Here is a 19647-nt window from a genome sequence, read left to right on the forward strand (position 1 = left end):
AGATGGAGTCAGGGTCCGTTTTAGTTTTCATTCAGATCCCTTAAACCTTCGTAAGTGTAAATCTTACATCATATCCCTTTAAGAATTTCTAGGTGATCATGATTCTTACAATTTGCTAAAAATTGAATACTACTTATATCCGGTTACATCCATCCATTATCCAAACCGCTTATCCTGCTCTCAGGGTTGCGGGGATGCTGGGATAATGGATGGATGGATGAATGGATGTAATTGGTTATAACATGATACATTTAAAGCTTCAATGCAGCAGAATTCAATTCAGTGAATCAAAAGCAATGATCGACAGCGATTTCCCCCAAATATACCCATTCAAGCCCTGGATAGTAATGCCATACAAGTCCACCGTTTCACTTTTGGCATCACCAGTTCTAACCATTGTCATATGCACCAAGTGTACAGTTGTGCATGCATACAAGGGAGTGTGCAACACCAGGTAAAGTAACAGGTGTACTTAAATCCCAATCAAAGAGGTGTCAGTCACAGGTGCATTAAAGAGATTACTCCGTATTTGAATCATCCCAAGTATCCAGCTAACTAAGTATGCTCCCAGGGTGACTAGCTAGGTTGTGTCACACGCTCATTCACCTATTAAGTTGCAAATGACAATGACACTCCCTGTCCGACAGTACACTGAGGTATTGGATGCTTGGACTAGATCACACACCTGGTCATGTGTTTCTGTGAGAGAGCGATGGCGTATTCTGCCACCACTGTTTTGCCAGCTGATGTGTGTGCTGCTACAAACACACAGTCATGAGCCTCTAGTCTCAACACAGCCTGCTTCTGGAACACATCCAGTTCAAATGGCCACTGGTGCAGAGAGGAGAGGAGACAAGAGGAGACAAGAGGAGAGACAGACATTAGTGACACTGGATGCTCAGCTACCATGTTCAGTGATATGCATGTGGAAATGGTCAAATACAGACAGCAAAAAGCAAACAAAATGGAGATGTGTGTGTATGTTTGAGGAACAGATTCAGCCACACTACTGGCTCAATCAGCTGACAACTAGTATTTACGATGCAAAGTCATAGTATTATAAAAATGGGATCTTTAAGGAAGAAAATTAACAAATAGTGCTTTTCTAAAAACACTGGTTGATTTGTAATATTATTTGTTGTTTGAATGACCACTGAGTGAAAATTTCCATTGACCCATTTGTTTATATCTAGTTACATCACTGCTAATAGCCCTACCTTTATTCTTACTTATGAGCACATAAAAATACATCTGCAGTTGTATCAGTATAATCAACTCTTTGTTATTCTATAACTATGAGAACACAGAGACAGACAGACAAGAATACACCTTGAAATCCAGAAAACTATCAGTGCAGTACCTTGAAGGCAGGGTTAGGGATACGTTTATAAAAGTCATGGCAGGGTGCGTTGACATCTATAGGAATAGCCCATTTCTTGTTCTCCGGGTTCTCTTCTGGTTTGGATGCCACAATCTTTTCCTTCTGTGATGTAGAGGGGGATGACACTGTATCCTGAAGGCGGAGGAAGAGAAATTTTGCTCTGATTCTCTCATCTCTCTCTCATGGTGTGTAATTACACACCATGACTGTATGATACAATGTATGATTATAATGATACATTGTATCTTAATTTCCTCTTTTAATGATCAGCATATTAGAATCACTGAGACAAGTTACTTATATTGCCTTTTACAGCCAAAATAGATCAAATGTTGCCATAAGTGAGGACACAAATACCTATATCCCAACCCCAGCATTATGACTGTGTCATTGGATTTACTCCTGTACCCTTCCTTTCCTTTCTGATGTAACCTTGTTTGTGTCTATTCTTTATCTTGATATTGATGAACTTTGTATTAGAGAACTACTTCACATCTAAAAATCATTATTAAGACAGCCAAACTTGGGACCACAAATTTCCTACACTGACCAATTTCACAGATGTATTTATTTACATATGCTACTTCCATCTGTCAACTACTACTACTTTCGACTGCTCCATTAGGGGTCACCACAGCAGATCATCTGTTTCCATCTCTTCCTGTCCTCTGCATCTTCCTCTGTCACACCAGCCATCTGCATGTCCTCTCTCACCACATCCATAAACCTCCTCTTTGGCCTTCCTCTTTTCCTCTTGTCTGGCAGCTTCATATTCAGCATCCTTCTCCCAATATACCCAGCATCTCTCCTCCACACATGTCCAAACCATCTCAATTTTGCCTCTCTTGCTTTTTCTCCAAACCGTCCAACCTGAGCTCTCCCTCTAATATACTCATTCCTACTCCTGTCCTTCTTCGTCACTCCATCTTCAACTGTGCCACCTCCAGCTCCGCCTCCTGTCTTTTCGTCAGTGCCACTGTCTCCAAACCATATAACATAGCTGGTCTCACAACCATCTGGTAAACCTTCCCTTTAATTCTTGCTGGTACCCTTCTGTCGCAAATCACTCCTGACACTCTTCTCCACCCTGCCTGCACTCTCTTCTTCACTTCTCTTCTGCACTCCCCATTACTTTGTACAGTTGACCCCAAGTATTTAAACTCATATGCCTTCGTCAACTCTACTCCTTGCATCCTCACCATTCCACTGTCCTCCCTCTCATTCATGCATATGTATTCTGTCTTGCTCCTACTGACTTTCATTCCTCTTCTTTCCAGTGTATAACTCCACCTCTCCAAGCTCTCTTCAACCTGCAACCTAGTACTCTCACTACAGATCACAATGTCATCTGTAAACATCATAGTCCACGGAGACTCCTGCCTGATCTCGTCTGTCAACCTGTCCATCACCATTGCAAACAAGAAAGGGCTCGGAGCCAATCCTTGATGTAATCCCACCTCCAAATTGAACCCATCTGTCATTCCAACTGCACACCTCACCACTGTCATACTTCCCTCGTACATATCCTGCACCGCTCCTACATAGTACTTCTCTGCAACCCCCGACTTCCTCATACAATACCACACCTCCTCTCTCGGCACCCTGTCATATGTTTTCTCTAAATTCACAAAGACACAATGTAACTCCTTCTGGTCTTCTCTATACTTCTCAATCAACATTTTCAAAGCAAACTTCGCATCTGTGGTGCTCTTTCGTGGCATGAAATCAGTCTGCTGCTCGCTGATCGTCACCTCTTGTATTCCTCTTTCCCGTATCTTCATGCTGTGGCTGATAAACTTTATACCTCTGTAGTTGCTACAGTTCTGCACATCGCCCTTATTCTTGAAATTCGGTACCAGTACACTTCTTCTCCACTCCTCAGGCATCCTGTCACTTTCTAAGATTGTGTTAAACAATTTAGTTAAAAACTCCACTGCCATCTCTCCTAAACATCTCCATGCCTCCACAGGTATGTCATCTGGACCAACTGCCTTTCCACTCTTCATCCTCTTCATAGCTGCCCTCACTTCCATGCTACTTCCATCTGTACCATCAGATACTGCAATAAATCTATAATACACTTAGACATCTATACTATAAATCTGCCAGACTAATGAAATTGTCTGGAGATACACATGCACGCCCTGCATGTATTTTCTTGCAGTAGGCAATAACTTTATAAAATCTTATAGAATAAAAATTGCCTTTTGCCCACACTAAAAATATTTCTTGCCAATATGACTCTGATTTAGCACAGTGAAGAATTTGTATCTTAAGCTGTCATCATTTGTTTCTATCTTATTTTGATCTAATTTCTATTCTTTGATGCTGCAATGAGCCACTTGGTGATCGCTGAAGTCCATCTATCTCCTTTTTAATCCGGAAACACGATCAATGAACTTAATTTTACACAGAATTGTGCACACCTTAGTCAAATCTAAAGGGTTTCTTTGAGGTGCTGCAACAATCACAAGGACTGAATCAATCAGCTGTGCTTAGTACCTTGATGCCAAGGTCTTCCAGACTGTTTGTTCTGGGTAGTTTGGGGGCTGCTCCATTTTCTTTGCCTTTCTCCTTTTCTTCTTCCTCTGGCTGCAGATCAATGATGTCATCAAAACTAGACAGGAGGGACATGAGGTTGACCTCTGCTTTTTTGGTTTTGGCATCTCGAAGAAAACATCCCAACACAGAGGAATACAATTACTCATCTTAATCATCCATCCATCCATTATCCAAGCCACTTATCCCAATCAGGGTTGCGGGATGCTGGAGCCTATCCCAGCAGTCATTTGGTGGCAGGCAGGGTCATCTTAATCAACCAGTTAAATCATTTCAAGGCAAGACAGTGGTACAAACCTTTGTCAATGAAGTCTATCCCGGTTTTAAGTCCAGGTGGGATTGTAAGTAAACCTGTAAAGAATAGTAAATGTAGCCATCAAGTATGGAAATATGAGCCGATGTCTCAGCAATATCTTAAAACAAAGTAATGTCCAAAATGTCAAAAATCACCATTCTCAAAGTCTATGTCCTCCTCAAGGTCAGATTTCTTCTTGATTTGCTCCAAAGTCAGTTCCTCCATACCCCCTGGTAAAGGGAAAGGGAAAGAGAGTGAGTAAGATAAGTGGGATAAACAAGATTATGACAACCACTGTTCAGTCATATTAAAAGAAAATCAAGACAGTAAGAGAATACAGAGGAAAAAATAGGTGACCTGCTGATTTAATGATAACATCATCTACAACTTGGGCCGATTTGTTTTATTTCAGCTGGTGGATCAGATGGCAAGCATGAAAGGGCTTTTTGTCAATACATTGCCCCTAGGGTTGATTGCTTGCAAGGGGATGCACTAAAAAGGGATGTGCCCCCTCCCCCCTGCCCATCCAATATTCCCTCATTGATGAATCAAACTCACCAGGCAAGAAGGGATAGTTGGTGTTGCTCCCTCGCAGGCTCTCTGACGGAGGCCCAGGTTGGCGTTGTAAAGACAGAGAATTTTTAGCAGATAGGCCTGTGTCCTCCAGCAACACCTAGTGTGACAGAGATGGAAAGAAAACAGCTAAATTAACACATGCTCTTTAAAACAAAATACTGTATTTGGGAATCTCTCTCTGACTTGATATTGGATGGATCCTTTTCAGCGTTCCCACTCTTTTTAGGAACTCACTTTCCAGGACTTTTCGAGGTCATTTTCCACGGCCTTTACCTAGCTATACATGCCAGCACTTGTTCACAGAAGGTCATATTATCAAGTATTAACAGTGGAAGCCTCAACAGTCTCTAAGTGGACTGTGTGACTTTTAGTTCATCACTGATGTGCAATCTCAGCAGCTAAAAACATGCAATCTCTGGTATAAACTATGCTAAAAATATGCCATTTCAGTGGGTAAAAATACAGTCTTATAACCCGTTATAATTTTTTTATGACCTCATTAAAATTTTTAATTTTCTTTTTGCTGTGATTTTTCCCTTTTTTCTCCCAATTTAGTGACCAATCGCTCCCTATTCTAGTTCAAACACCCACCCTCGTACTGCATGCATTCATCAACTGCATCTCTCTGGCCGGCAGTCTCGAAGGAGATGCCTCGCCACTTCGGTGACAAGGTGAATCCAGGCCGAACCACTACTTTTTTCAACACAGAGAGACGCGTTTATGTGACGAACACAAGCTGACTCCGCCCCCCCTCCCAAAGACAATTATTGCTGCTTCATTGAATCCGGCCATAGACAGATCTGAGACCTCATTAAATATTTTTAAGACATTTGATCAACTTTATCATTTTCCAGGTGTTTTCCACAAATAGTAAATTAGTCATTAATTTTTCAGGCTTTCCAGGACACATGGGAAACCTGCTTTTATTGCCATAAAACAAGCTGCAAAGTGTCAAATCACATTTTCCTTATATTGGTAAAAAGACTGAAGAAGTAGTGTACATTGTGGTTGTGATATACCTCTGTGAAGTTCAGCAGCATTCCTGTGGTGGGATCTCTGACCACAGAAAGGCCAGAGTGAAGTGCAGATGGGGGACAATGGAGCAGGGAGTCCACATGAACATCTCTGTGAGTAACCCTTGGGAAAACAACAGCAGGACCATTATTTCAGTGTTTGGCTAACAACAAAACCATTCCTTGGATGTGGGTAGGTTACACAAATTAATGACACATGCTTATCTTACTCCCATGTTTAATGTGTGTCAAAAAGTATGCTACTTCTGCCAGCTGTAAAATACCCCAAAACTAATAAAAAATAAAATAAGGTTATCTGTACTTTAGAAACTTCTGGAAGGCAGCATCTGTGTCATGTATGGGGAGCCAGGCTGGGTCACGTAGAAACTGTTTCTCTACTTCTGTCTCTAGGTTCACATTGGTAGGGGGGAGTCCATGGGGTAGCTGGGGATGAAATGAGAAAATTAGAAAGAACACAAATTAGTGTTCTAATTAGTGACTTCTTGCGAAAAGCTCTAGTTTCAGACTTTTCTTTCACCTGGCTCCAAAATAGTGGAACAGCCTCCTGGTCTCAATCAGAGCTACTGACTTCCTTCCTTCCTTCCTTCAAGAAAGACCTTAAACCTTCCTCGTTAAGGCCTCCTCCCATCCTTAAATGGCCACCAGTGGCACGATGCATAATTATGAATTAGCATCAGTTGGTACTACTGAGCCCTTACTTATTTAAAAACCACTCTGATGTCTTTTATTAAGCCTTTCACTACTTGCACTAGCCATTTTTATGCTTTCAAGGCATAATTTTCCTGTTTTACTGTGTGGTGGTAATTTTTCCCCAATTTGTAGTTTGATTTTCCTATTCTTGAACTCTTGATTCATTCATTCATTCATCAGCTGCTTTTCTGGGGTCAGGTTGCGGTGGCAGCAAGCTAAGTAGGGCACTCCAGATGTCCCTCACTCCAGCAATGCCCTCCAGCTCCTCCTGGGGGATCCCAAGGTGTTCCCAGGCCAGATTGGACATGTAGTCCCTCCAGCAAGTTCTGGGTCTACCCCGGGGTCTCCTCCCAGTTGGCCATGCCCGGTAAACCTCCAAAGGAAGGCGCCCCGGAGACATCTTAATCAGATGCCCGAACCATCTCAGCTGGCTCCTTTTGATGCAAAGGAGCAGCGGCTCTACTCCAAGCTCCCTCCGGATGTCCGAGCTCCTCACCCTATCTATAAGGCTGAGCCCAGACACCCTACGGAGGAAAATCATTTCAGCTGCTTGTATCCGCGATCTCACCCTTTCGGTCATTACCCAAAGCTCATGAACATAGGTGAGGGTTGGAACAAAGATTGACTGGTAAATTGAGGGCTTTGCCTTCCGGCTCAGCTCCCTCTTCACCACAATGGTCTGGTACAACGTCTGCATTACTGCTGATGCTGCACCAATCCGCCTGTCAATCTCCTGCTCCATCCTACCCTCACTCGTGAACAAGACCCCGAGATACTTTGAACTCCTTCACTTGAGGCAACAACTCATCCCTAACCCAGAGGGAGCAATCCACCATTTTCCGGTAGAGAACCACAGCCTCAGACTTGGAGGTGCTGACTCTCATCCCAGCCATTTCACACTCAGCTGCAAACTGCCCCAGTACACGCTGGAGGTCGCGTTCTGATGAAGCCAGCAAAACCACATCATCTGTGAAGAGCAGAGATGCAATTCTGATCTAAAGCATAGTTACACGAAATGTTCTCAACTTGACATGCACTCTTAGCTATGAGATTTGTCCATGTAGTGCTCTGTGATGCCATTTGGTAACATTTGAATTTATGTGCTAATTGCTATCTCATAAGTCGCTTTGGATAAAGGTGACACCATATATATATATATATATATATATATATATATATATACAAACACACACACACACACACACACACACACACACACACACTCTAACTTTTAAAGGTTAAAATCAATATTGTCCAGTTGAAACAACTTACTTGAAACAATTAAAGTTGTGACATATTATTATAGATGATGAAATAGGAAATCTATGTAGAAATCCACTGCCTGCTGACATACAAAGCCCCATATGACAGCTGACCAGTGGTAAGCATTATTCAGAAAGACCAACGTAGATTAACACATAATCATAAAAGTGGAGAATGTGGACAAGATTTAATATTTGCAGATGGTTGAATGATGTGGGGATAGTGAATCAGGAAGTGCGGTGGATTAGCAAGGAGGAAGTGAGGGCAGCTATGAAGAGGATGAAGAGTGGAAAGGCGGCTGGTCCAGATGACATACCTATGGAGGCATGGATATGTTTAGGAGAGATGGCAGTGGGTTTTTTAACTAGATTGTTTAACACAACCTTAGAAAGTGAGAGAATGCCTGAAGTGTGGAGAAGGAGTATACTGGTACCGATTTTCAAGAATAAGGGTGACGTGCAGAGCTGTAATAACTACAGAAGTATAAAACTGATCACTAGATATGGGAAAGAGTAGTTGAAGCTAGGTTAAGAGGAGAGGTGATTCTTAGCGAGCAGCAATATGGTTTCATGACACGAAAGAGCACTACAGATGCGATGTTTGCTTTGAGAAAGTTGATGGAGAAGTATAGAGAAGGTCAGAAAGAGTTACATTGTGTCTGTGTGGATTTAGAGAAATAACTCTAATAAGAGAGGAGGTGTGGTATTGTATGAGGAGGTTGTGAGTGGCAGAGAAGTGTATGTAGGAGTGGTGCAGGATATGTATGAGGGCAGTGTGACAGTGGTGAGGTGTGTGGTAGGAATGATGGATGGGTTCAAGGTGGAGGTGGCTCTGAGCCCTTTCTTGTTTGCAATGGTGATGGGCAGGTTGACGGACGAGATCAGGCAGGAATCTTCGTGAACTATGATTTTCGCGGATGACATTGTGATCTGTAGTGAGAGTTGGGAACAGGTTGAGGAGAGCCTGGAGAGGGGGAGGTATGCACTGGAGAGAAGAGGAATGAAAGTCAGTAGGAGCAAGATGGAATACATATGCCTGAATGAGAGGGAGAACAGCTGAATGGTGAGGATGCAAAGAGTCGAGGTGGCGAAGGTAGAGGATTGGAGTCAACTCTTCAAAATAACGGAGAGTGTGGAAGAGCGATGAGAAAAAGAGTGCAGGAAGGGTGGAGTGCATAGAGAAGAGTATCAGGAGTGATTTGCGACAGAAGGGTACCCGCAACAATTAAAGGGAAGGTTTACAAGATAGTAGTGAGACCAGCTATGTTGTATGGTTTGGAGACGGTGGCACTGACAGGAAGAAAAAGACAGGAGGCAGAGCTGGAGGTGGCAGAGTTGAAGATGCTAAGATTTATGTTGGGCGTGACGAAGAAGGACAAGATTACAGTATATTAGAGGGAGAGCTCAGGTTGGACAGTTTGGAGATAAAGTAAGAGAGGCAAGATTGAGATGGTTTGGACATGTGTTGGTGGAGGAGAGATGCTGGGCATATTGGGAGAAGGATGCTGAAGGTGAAGCTGCCAGACAAGAGGAAAAGAGGAAGGCCAAAGAGGACGTTTATGGATGTGGTGAGGGAAGACATGCAAGTGGCTGGCATGACAAAGGAAGATGCAGAGGACAGGAAGAGATGGAAACAGATGATCCGCTGTGGTGACCCCTAACGGGAGCAGCCAAAAGTAGTAGTAGTAGTAGATGTGGCAGATATACTTCAAAGGACTCATAGCCATCCTGTTGTACTCACCGTACTCTGAGGAGGGAGTGGCTGCCCCTTAGGCAGAGGATGTGTGATGAGCTCAAATCGGCCGGAGCAGCCAAGTTCCAGCAGAGAGAGAGGCAGGTCAGTGGGGCCCACAGGGGACAATTCTATAGGTTGGTTAGAGAAAAAAAAACAAAAGCCATGATCGGACTCAGTACACACATTTACCCATTTCAACCCACAGCAAGTAAGTAAATGAGTAAAGTTTTATTTATATAGCACTTTTAAAAACACCAGTTACAAAGTGCTTTACACTCAATCAGAAAAATACGAGTAAATACATGAAATAAATTGAATGAATATAAAACATGGCACAGGGAGTAACAGACCAAGCTAAAAACGAACAAAAACAGAAGGCAGGGATGGGGATCAATAAAAAGGCTTGCCTAAAAAGATGGGTTTTTGGAAGCCGCTTAAAACAGTCCAAAGATTCGGCAAATTTAATGGATTGGGGAAGATTATTCCAAGCGCTTGGGGCTAAAACTGCAAAGGCACGGTCACTGTTTGTTTTGCAGTTGGGAGTTGGGGATGGATTAAAAAAACCGAGGTTTGAGGATCGAAGTGGTCGGGAAGTGGAATGAGAAGATCAGAAATGTAACTGGGGGCAAGCTCATGCAGTGCTTTAAATGTGATCAATAAGATTTTATAGATTACACTCGGGGGGAAAGGTTAGGTAAATCCCCTTATTTTTTTGCGAGATCCGCAATGCAATATGAGTATGACAAAACTGCTACTACAACCAGAAACCAATAACTAATTAAACTAGGTTGACGATATAACGCATAACTGAAAGCTGATGAATGGAGAAGCAACTGACAGCGAGCTGGCTTTAGCCCGGCACAAGCCACATCATCACCAAAGCTGCAAAACAGTGTTAAATTGAGTGTATGATGATTATTACCCGCGGAGCAATAAACAGTATCATACTTAAGAGTGCACGCATTATTTGGGCTGTTTTTAAATACACTACATTGTATTGAGCGATGTATTTCTCACCTGTTCTCTCCATCTCTCCTCTCAATAATGAAAACTCAAAAGTTGCCAAGAAGCGTCGCCACGGAAGTTGCGTGTTTGACAAGCGGAAGTGAGGTCATTTAGCACGCTACGTTGTAAAAAATAGCGCTGGCGAAACCGACCGGATGTTGATTTGTGCGTGCTTGAAGTTGTACGGATATGTATGATCACATTGCGGCTGTACCCTACTTTTATGTTTGGTGAATCCCGTTGCAAGCAGAAGAAACGCCCCCGACGAACTAATACGTCATCTTCATGCGCCCATGTTTATCGTTGCGTTTTGGGAGTTGATGAGAAATCGATAAATTATGAACATTAGTAGCTGGGGTCTAAAGTAAAACAAATGAGGGTTAAACTAGCATGGGAATAATGTTGCTTTCGTGGTCTCTAGACTTAAAATATAGTGGGAAAGTACAGGAAAACACAGCTCTATCTTCCGCAGTACCCTGAGCATACTCCTGAGTAGTAGGTGGCTGTATTACACATTAACACATTAAAGCTTTTCTTTCTTTCTTTCTTTCTTTGTATCCATTACCCAAACCGCTTATCCTGCTCTCAAGGTCGCGGGGATGCTGGAGCCTATCCCAGCAGTCATTGGTCGGCAGGCAAGGAGACGCCCTGGACAGGCTGCCAGGCCATCACACCCCCCCCCCCCCCCCCACACACACACACACACACATGTGGGGACAATTTAATACGGCTGATTCACCTGACCTGCATGTCTTTGGGCTGTGGGAGGAAACCGCAGCACCCGGAGGAAACCCACGCAGACACGGGGAGAACATGCAAATTCCACACAGAGGAGTTTGCATATTCTCCCCAAGGTTGGTGGACTACCCCAGGGCTGGAATCCAGGCCCTTCTTGCTGTGAGGCAACTGCACTAAACCACTTTTTTTTTAATTTATTTTTTTTAACAGAAATGAAATAACTTCTCTGTGATGGTCTGGTGGCCTGTCCAGGGTGTCTCCCCGCCTTCCGCCCAGTGACTGCTGGGATAGGCTCCAGCATCCCCGCGACCCCGAGAATAGGATAAGCAGTTTGGATAATGGATGGGATGGATAAATAACTGTTTATTTTATCATTTTAAACTACATTTTTAACAGAAATGAACTGTAAACGAAAAAGCCAAAAGTTTAAACAGGATTTTTCAGAGATTATTGGATAGCATGCGTCTTTCCCTTTTGTATCTGTCCAAGTCGGAGAGTACTGCTGGCGTCGTGTGTGACTGCCGCTTCTCCCTCTCGTAACCCCCCTACCCATCCACCCCTGTATGTCTGTGTTATGTTTATCTGTCGTCTTGTTTCGCCCCGTTTATTGTAAAGTGACTTTGAGTATTAGAAAAGCGCTATATAAGATTGATTTATAATTATTATCATTATTATGCTTTATGGTGGAGCTAAGGCACATGATGCTATGAAGGACTGGAGTTGCCTCAGAGGTCATACTACACTTAACTTAGGTGTTTGTTTCTTTTATAATACTTTCTCGGTTTCACTTAACGAACACACACCTAACCAGGTGAACAGTGATTTTTACAACCATAGCAGCTTTCATAACTTCCTCTGAAGTGAAAGCTGGATGGAAATATGATTGACTCAAGTTCCGTCAACATTATGAACAGTCAGCTGGGTTGCCACCCAAACATGAAAACCAGAAGTCAGCTTTTCATCTGTTTCCTCTTCTGCACCAATTCTGCCAACAGTTTCTAACAGCTCATACACTCCTCCTTGCTCTTGCCAGGAACAACCTTGGCAATGCGATTCCAGCGCTTGGTAGTACCACGGGTATACTGCTGCAGTGCCAGCTCCAGAAGCTTCTGTTGGTTCTGAGTCCAGACACTGTCAGTCAGACCAGACTTCGCTCTCAGATCCTGCTGGATGGGAATTCTCTGCTTGCCCTCCAGTTCTTTCTCAACCGTCATGGGGTCAAAGTCCCTTTGTCTCCGCCCTTTGAAGTCAAAGTCCCTTTGTCTCCGCCCTTTGAAGTCAAAGTCCCTTTGTCTCCGCCCTTTGAAGTCAAAGTCCCTTTGTCTCCGCCCTTTGACCTTGACCTGTCCCCCATCTCCTGAGGTCTTTTTGGATCTCCTCCTTATAAGCTCCACCGCTCCCTCTTCTGGGAGGTCTCTGTGTGTCATCAGAGCATCTGCTGGCCCCGCTTTCCAAGGAACAGGACTTCCTTTTAGATCAGACAGTTTGACCAAACCTGCTAGTCTTTCCAGCTCTTCATGTGGAGTAGACCTCAGGCTGATGGAATGGCTGCTGGCTGTTAAAGGGCCTCCCTCAAAAGCATGCTGTATAATCGAAGCCAGTCCTGGCATAGTCCTCTCCAGATTTAAAAACTCGTTGAAGTCAAAAGCTCCACTTGACTGCTCTGGGAGAAGCTCGGGGTGTGGAATCCCTTGATCTGCTGATGAGTCTATGGCCACATGCGGCTCCTCAGCCTGACCACAATTACATTCCACTGCTTCTTTCACAGATTCCATCCTCTTCCTTGACTGCTTAGACTTGCACTTATCATGTTCCAGGATCTTGTCATCAAATCCAATGAGCTCGATAGCCTCTGACTGGGTTGTGGGACCCTCTGCACAGGAATAATTTCTTCTCCTCTCACTGAGCACATGTTTGTCACCAAAATCTCTCTGTCCCATTGGAGATCCACCCATTGGTGGCATCATACCAGGGGGCATCATACTAGGTGGCATAGATGTTATGTTGGGAGGTCTCTGTCCCAAAGAGGGCATTTCCATAGGAGGGAAAGGAGGTGGTATTCCTGGTAGTCCCATAAAGGGTGGAGGCATCCGTGAGGGTTGAACACCTGGATAAGGCGGTGCTTGGCTTGGGCCATTATTAGCATCCAATGAGGCCTGTCCCATTGCAGGCCCGGCATTCTACCAGGTGGCATAGGTGGCATGTTGGGAGGTATCTGTCCCATAGGGGGCACTCCCTTGATTGCGCATTAAAGCGGAGTGTCAACCGCCGTTAAAAAAAAAAGCAGGAAGAAGAGAAAGTTTACGTTTCAGTAGGTGGCGATATCGATGCAATATCTCGGATGCCAGCCGCCCATAAAAGCCAAGAAGAAGAAGCAGCAGCAGAAGAAGAAGAAGGGAGGAAAAAGGGGTAGTTGAGTTGCAGCGGGAGCAGGTACGTACATCTTTCCATATTTTTGTTCTGACAGTAGGCTAAGCTAATGTTTGACTAAACGTATACAGTGGTAAGTGCTTTACTTACTTTGTTAAATTCGCTAAATCCATGCCGAGGTCGTTTGTTGTGGCAGTAGCTAGCTACCCGGTATAGTGCAGAGCCTAAAGTGCGCTCGATGTGATGGCTTATTGCGGTAACGACTGATTGTTTTGCTTTTTTGAATTACAACTGAACCTATGATAACCTTTTTTCCTAAACGGTACGTAAAATTTCCTCCAAAAACTACAGCTTAGAGTTTCGGTTGCCGATATGGTGATGTTTCCAAGCTCCTTGACAGAAGAAGAGGAGTCCCTGCAAAAGAAATATGCCAAACTCAAGAAAAAAGTAACGTTGAGGCTCACTGTCACACTGTCTTCTCTCATGAGTCTAGGCTCAGTCAGTACCATAATTAATAATATTAATGTGCAGCATCTGTCCATTGCATTGTTCCCATCGTCATTTTTTTTATTCCCAGAAAAAGGCCCTGCTGGCACTAAAAAAGCAGAGTTCAACCAGTCAGACCAACCAGAGTGGCTTGAAGCGCAGTAAGTGTACACCCCACCGTTAAAGCAACGATATAGCTAGCATTTTACAGAATCTTAACCCATTTTAGAAGCCAGATTATGTACCTACGGGGCTAACTTTAACGACATATTACTAGTTTATTACTTTATGCCATTCTCATTGACAGCGCTGTCAGATCAGCCTGTGGTTGACACGGCAACAGCAACGGAGCAGGCAAAGATGCTGATCAAGTCAGGGGCCATTAGTGCCATCAAGTCAGAAAACAAGAACTCTGGCTTTAAACGCTCACGAACTCTAGAGATTAAACTCAAGGTAAGACATTATTCAGTATGCAGTGTTGTGGGTTTATCTTAATGCTGGCAGGCAAGGGACACGGAGTCAAGTAATTGAATGAGGTGTACATTCACAATACCATAAGAATTTCCAGTGGGGCATAATGGAGTATATTCGGCCAAACAGGAATCTCTTTAATTTTTTCATGTTTGTCTGGTTGTTCAGCTGAGCTCTCATTTTGGGTTTACTTTGCCATTTATCCTTTCCAGGACCCTGAAAAAGGCCCTGTCCCAACTTTCTTACCATTCCAGAGGAGTGTGTCAACAGATGAAGACCAGCCTGAGGTATGTGTGAGATGAAACAATATACAATTTTTTTTCCCGCATTCTTATGAGTTTTGTGTGTCTTAATGAGTGTCTAAGATGCATCAAGACAAAAAAAATCTCATACTCTTAACAAATTGAAAACATATTTGGTACATTAAACACATGAACACACAGAAAGTGAATACTGTATAGTACAGCCAAAGACCTAGGTAGTGGGGACAAAAAGTGGAGTCTTATCTGCTGGTGCTGAGCAAGTGTATGTCCCTGTGAAACATGAGAACTTGAATTTGTTTTAATGAACTTGCGGTTGGAGCTTGCATTATGGATACATAATTACTGCATGCACAAAATTGTTGGAAGAACAAAAAAAACAGAAAATTCATCTGAGACAGTTGTTAATACAGTTTTATGCTTCCTCTAGTCTAGAAAGAGAGCCCACAGAAAATTCCTGCATGAGAGGTAATGTTTAAAAGCCACAACGAATAATTGAGAAGATCCCAATTGATTGATACACTGACTCTTTGTATCTATGGGTATAACATCCTCTGCTTCTTCTGCACTGCAGCTTTGTCAGCCCAGGTGACCGATCTCGGGACGAGGATGATGGAGGGGGAACGACATCCAGCCGTGAAATGGACAGAGACCGTGATCGAGATGCGGACAGGGATAGGGACAGAGATAGAGACAGAGATAGAGACAGAGATCGCGACAGAGGGAGAGACAGAGAAAGAGAAAGGGACAGAGATCGTGATCGAGAGAGGGACCGAAGCAGAGACAGGGATCGGGACAGAGACAGAGATGGACCTTTCAGACGTGAGTAGCCACATTGATCATTTAAGCAGGTAACCACTGCCCTCCCTGCACCTTTCTTTGCTAATAATCTCCAGAAGTGCAACAGAATAAAGTTTATCAACACCCTTTTTTCAAAAATAAGCTGATAACTAAATGAAGATTCACCTTTACCTCACACCAGGATTAAAAAAAAAAAAAAGATGGCCAGGCAGGTATTATGTAGCTCATTTTTAATCCGCTATTTATTGTAAAATAGCTTTTAACTTTTTGGCTAAAAGTTAAAAAGATATTTTTCTACATTGACAAACACCATTGTAAGCAAAAAAAACTTTCTAATGATGTTACATTTCATTCTAGTTTAGTTAACGGAGGTGAGTTTTAATTTAGCTATCTTTTTCGTTTCAAAAGGGGGGGGGTGCATTTCCATTAATGAAATTAATACGGCTTCTATAGAGCAGCTCAAAGACCATTGGTGAAAGATTGTGCTTGTAGTTGGCATTAACCTGGTGCGAATGTGTAAAACTAAATCAGTAAAGATATTTATTCTGTCTCTGTCCCCTAAGGATCAGACTCATACCCAGAACGGAGAGGAGTGCGCAAGGGAAATACGGTCTATGTATATGGCTCTGGGCTTGTGGAGGACAGCCTGCGTTCTGCCTTCTCTCAGCATGGCAACATCATTGACCTCTCAATGGACAATCCGCGCAAGTACAGAAACGTTTCATATCATATTGGTGGCAATAGCTTGCTAGAAGTAGACAGTTCCATGCCGTTTCCCCCTCTTTGTATAATTGTGTTGCATATTTAAAGGTAGAATAAGTATTATTTCTGCTTTCCTGAAGCATATGACTAGTAAATATCAGCAGGGGTTGTTGAATGATAATGATTGAAACAAAGTAAACAAAAAACACAATAGGCCTACATTAAGATGCATGGTATTGTAGATGGGTACAGTTCTGATCAGTGCTGAACGTGCATGTAGAAGGGGGTGGTTCCAGGATGCCTGACTTTACTTCTGAGACCCTAGATATGTGGGGGACCTAAATGAACTAAATCTTTGTGATGGGCCCACTTGGTCACTCCAATGATTTGCCCAGTATCACCCATCTCACTCATTGTCTTTTCCCTAACATCCAAGCAACTAGCTTTCTACCTAAGTGCTTGCATAAATAGAACAAGGGATGGTAATGTTAGATGAGATATTGGTGATCGCTTAATGCTGTTCTTATTGAGTTTATTACTACTACCACTATACAAAAACGTTGTATTGACTACCTTAACCATTACATGGCATGTATGCAATGTTGTTCCCTGCTTTTTGTATTCTACTTTTTGAATGCTGAACTGTCTCTGTAGCTGTGCATTCATAACCTTCGAGAAGATGGAGTCTGCAGACCAGGCTGTGGCTGAGGTTGGTACCATCTCCTGCCTAGATGGTTTGATCTGTCTTTTCCATCAGTATATCACATATCCTGTGTAATTCAGACTGGGTTTTCACACTTTTTCCTGTGCTTGGGGTCAGACATGGAGGCACCAAAAAGACGTGCTAATATTAATTGCTTAAGGTCATAGTCTCCAACATCCCAGTTCTTATAGGGTGTTGATTGTGGTAGCCTACATTTCCATTCATCCAGAGACAATAGGCGGTTCTGTGCTTCTTGCTGATGCTTTCTTTGCTTCAATTGTCTTGCAATGAGTACATGCATATAACATAAGCTGAGCTGTCAGAGCTGACTCCTGCTGTTGGACGTTTCCTTTTCTATCTACAGCAACCTGTAGATAAGCTTGTTCCATAAAATGGAAATTTCTTTAATAATTATATGTCCAGGATCCCCTTTACACCCTCTCAAGGATTATTTTGGGTTCAGTGTCCCCAACTTAGAAACACTGATACAGACTCTGAGCACATTTTTGATCAAGGCATCTGATTTTCTCATGCTGTTTTCTCACAGTTGAATGGAAGCACTGTGGGAGATGTCCACATCAAAGTCAGCATCGCCAGGAAGCAGCCCCTGCTGGATGCAGCCACTGGCAAATCTCTCTGGGCTTCTTTGGGTAAATATAAAACTCCATATAAAAAAACAAAAATTCAACTCTACTGCTGTTCTGACATTGATATCTTTCTCAAACACATGCACACAGTAGAGTAACTTTCACTCATCTCTCTTCACAGCTGTGCAGAACAGCACCAAAGGCTCCTACAGGGACAAACGGAACCAAGTTGTATACAATGATGATTTCCTCTGAGAACATAAATGCTAAACTCCATGGAAAACTGTATTGTCAATCCATCCATCCATTGTCTTAACCGCTTATCCTGCTCTCAGGGTCGCAGGGATGCTGGAGCCTATTCCGGCAGTCATTGGGTGGCAGGCAGGGAGACACCCTGGACAGGCCGCCAGGCCATCACAGGGCCCACTCACACACACACACACACACACACACATGCACCCATTCATTCCTAGGGACAATTTAGTACCAATTCACCTGACTTACATGTCTTTGGACTGTGGGAGGAAACCCACGCAGACACAGGGAGAACATGCAAACTCCACACAGAGGATGACCTGGGATGGCCCACCAAGGTTGGACTACCCCAGGGCTCGAACCCTGGACCTTCTTGCTGTGAAGCGACCGCGCTAACCATTGTGCCGCCCAAACCATATTGTTTTGGTTCATATTAAACAAGTTTTTTTTTTTTTTTTAGTAAATAACTTGTTTACTGACCTGTAATTGTTGACTGTTTCTCAGATGCAGCCATTGTGCCCATGGGCAACACACTTCACCCCCACCTTCCTAGGCAGCAATGTAAATGTACTTTGTACTTTTATTTACCCTTGATGATCTAAGGCAGACCCAATGACTCAACATGACTTGTAATCTTGGCTGCGATATGTTTTTTTGTGTAGCTGTACTACTACTTCATATAGCAGTACTATGATTATGATATGAGGGCCTGTAGCCCTGTGATGGACTGGCAGCTTGTCCAGGGTGTCTCCCTGCTAGGCGCCAGCATCCCACGACCCCAGTTGGAGTAAGTGGCTTGGATAATGGATGGATGATATGATTGCTGTGTAGTATTCTACGATGCCACTTGGTAACAGTTGAATTTATCTACTAATTGCAGAGTCATGTAGGTCACTTCCAAAAGTGTCTGGCAAATGAGTAAATATAACTGTTATCCATATAGACTCAGTGTACACGTTCCCTAATTACCCCTTTGATACAAAGCAATCACTTTCAAACCACTTACCTACAAACTTATTTTCCAAGACTGCTATCCAACAGCTCAGTTTAGTAGGGCTTCAAACTTAGTTCAAAACATAAACGTAACAAGTATAGCTGAAAATAAAACTTCCTCCTGAGAGGAGACTATGGATCAGCAGAAGAGGCCATTTGAATGTTGTGTATGTGTATTAGCATGTCCATTTTTCATCTTTATTTTACTCAGGAGAAAACAGCATAGAAGGTAAAGGAGTGCTATTCATTTACTTACCACCAACCACATTTACTCAGCGAGCCCTGGGATTAGGAATATTCTGTCAACTTTTCCAACCTTGAGGTTATAGTCATTGTAGGAGACGCTAAGTTCCATCTGTAAGGTAAAGAGCTTGGACCTATTTCCCCGACTGCATCCCTCTCCCAGACCAGAAAACACAGAGCTGCTCAGCAGGCCTCACTCAAAGAGGAAAGCATCACCAGAGAGAAGTCCCAGCGCAGCTTCGAACAAAGACTCCTGATCCAGTCAACTCTATGAACAGAACTATGAATTATTTTTTTTATCTCTATTTAAGACCGGGGTATCACTTGCCATTATGCTGACTGGTTCAACCACAATCCTGCAAGTTTGATAAGGCTGAACTGAAATGTCACACTGGTTTCAAAGTGAGCGGAGTGATCCATTAAATTACATAAATTTGATAGTTGGCGTGTCCATTGCATCTACTTGTTTTTGAGCTCATCCATTCAACATACCCTTATAAT

At 43.1% G+C, this 19647-nt stretch overlaps 2 protein-coding genes across 2 annotated transcripts in view; one reads left to right on the plus strand and one right to left on the minus strand.

Moving 5' to 3' along the window:
- skic2 (SKI2 subunit of superkiller complex) overlaps window positions 1-10598 on the minus strand; it is a 40075-nt gene extending 29477 nt beyond the window's left edge. The window contains exons 1-10 of the mRNA XM_056298455.1: window positions 10550-10598; window positions 9539-9660; window positions 6147-6268; window positions 5831-5948; window positions 4794-4908; window positions 4391-4465; window positions 4238-4291; window positions 3884-4047; window positions 1361-1513; window positions 686-831 (exon numbers count right to left, since the gene is read on the minus strand). Coding sequence (XP_056154430.1) covers window positions 686-831; window positions 1361-1513; window positions 3884-4047; window positions 4238-4291; window positions 4391-4465; window positions 4794-4908; window positions 5831-5948; window positions 6147-6268; window positions 9539-9660; window positions 10550-10562 — 1082 coding nt within the window. The 5' untranslated portion in view covers window positions 10563-10598. The remainder of the gene's footprint in view (window positions 1-685; window positions 832-1360; window positions 1514-3883; window positions 4048-4237; window positions 4292-4390; window positions 4466-4793; window positions 4909-5830; window positions 5949-6146; window positions 6269-9538; window positions 9661-10549) is intronic.
- A 2971-nt stretch (window positions 10599-13569) lies between these two features.
- nelfe (negative elongation factor complex member E) lies at window positions 13570-18923 on the plus strand. The gene is made up of 11 exons (XM_056298519.1): window positions 13570-13708; window positions 13997-14092; window positions 14223-14292; window positions 14439-14584; window positions 14815-14889; window positions 15293-15330; window positions 15437-15684; window positions 16227-16371; window positions 17020-17074; window positions 17616-17718; window positions 17837-18923. Exons 2-11 carry the CDS (start codon window positions 14018-14020, stop codon window positions 17908-17910), a joined length of 1029 nt encoding a protein of 342 aa, XP_056154494.1. The 5' UTR covers window positions 13570-13708; window positions 13997-14017; the 3' UTR covers window positions 17911-18923.
- Window positions 18924-19647: the final 724 nt, after the last annotated feature.

Source organism: Lampris incognitus, chromosome 18, assembly GCF_029633865.1.
Source record: "Lampris incognitus isolate fLamInc1 chromosome 18, fLamInc1.hap2, whole genome shotgun sequence".
In the NCBI taxonomy this organism is placed as follows: domain Eukaryota; kingdom Metazoa; phylum Chordata; class Actinopteri; order Lampriformes; family Lampridae; genus Lampris; species Lampris incognitus.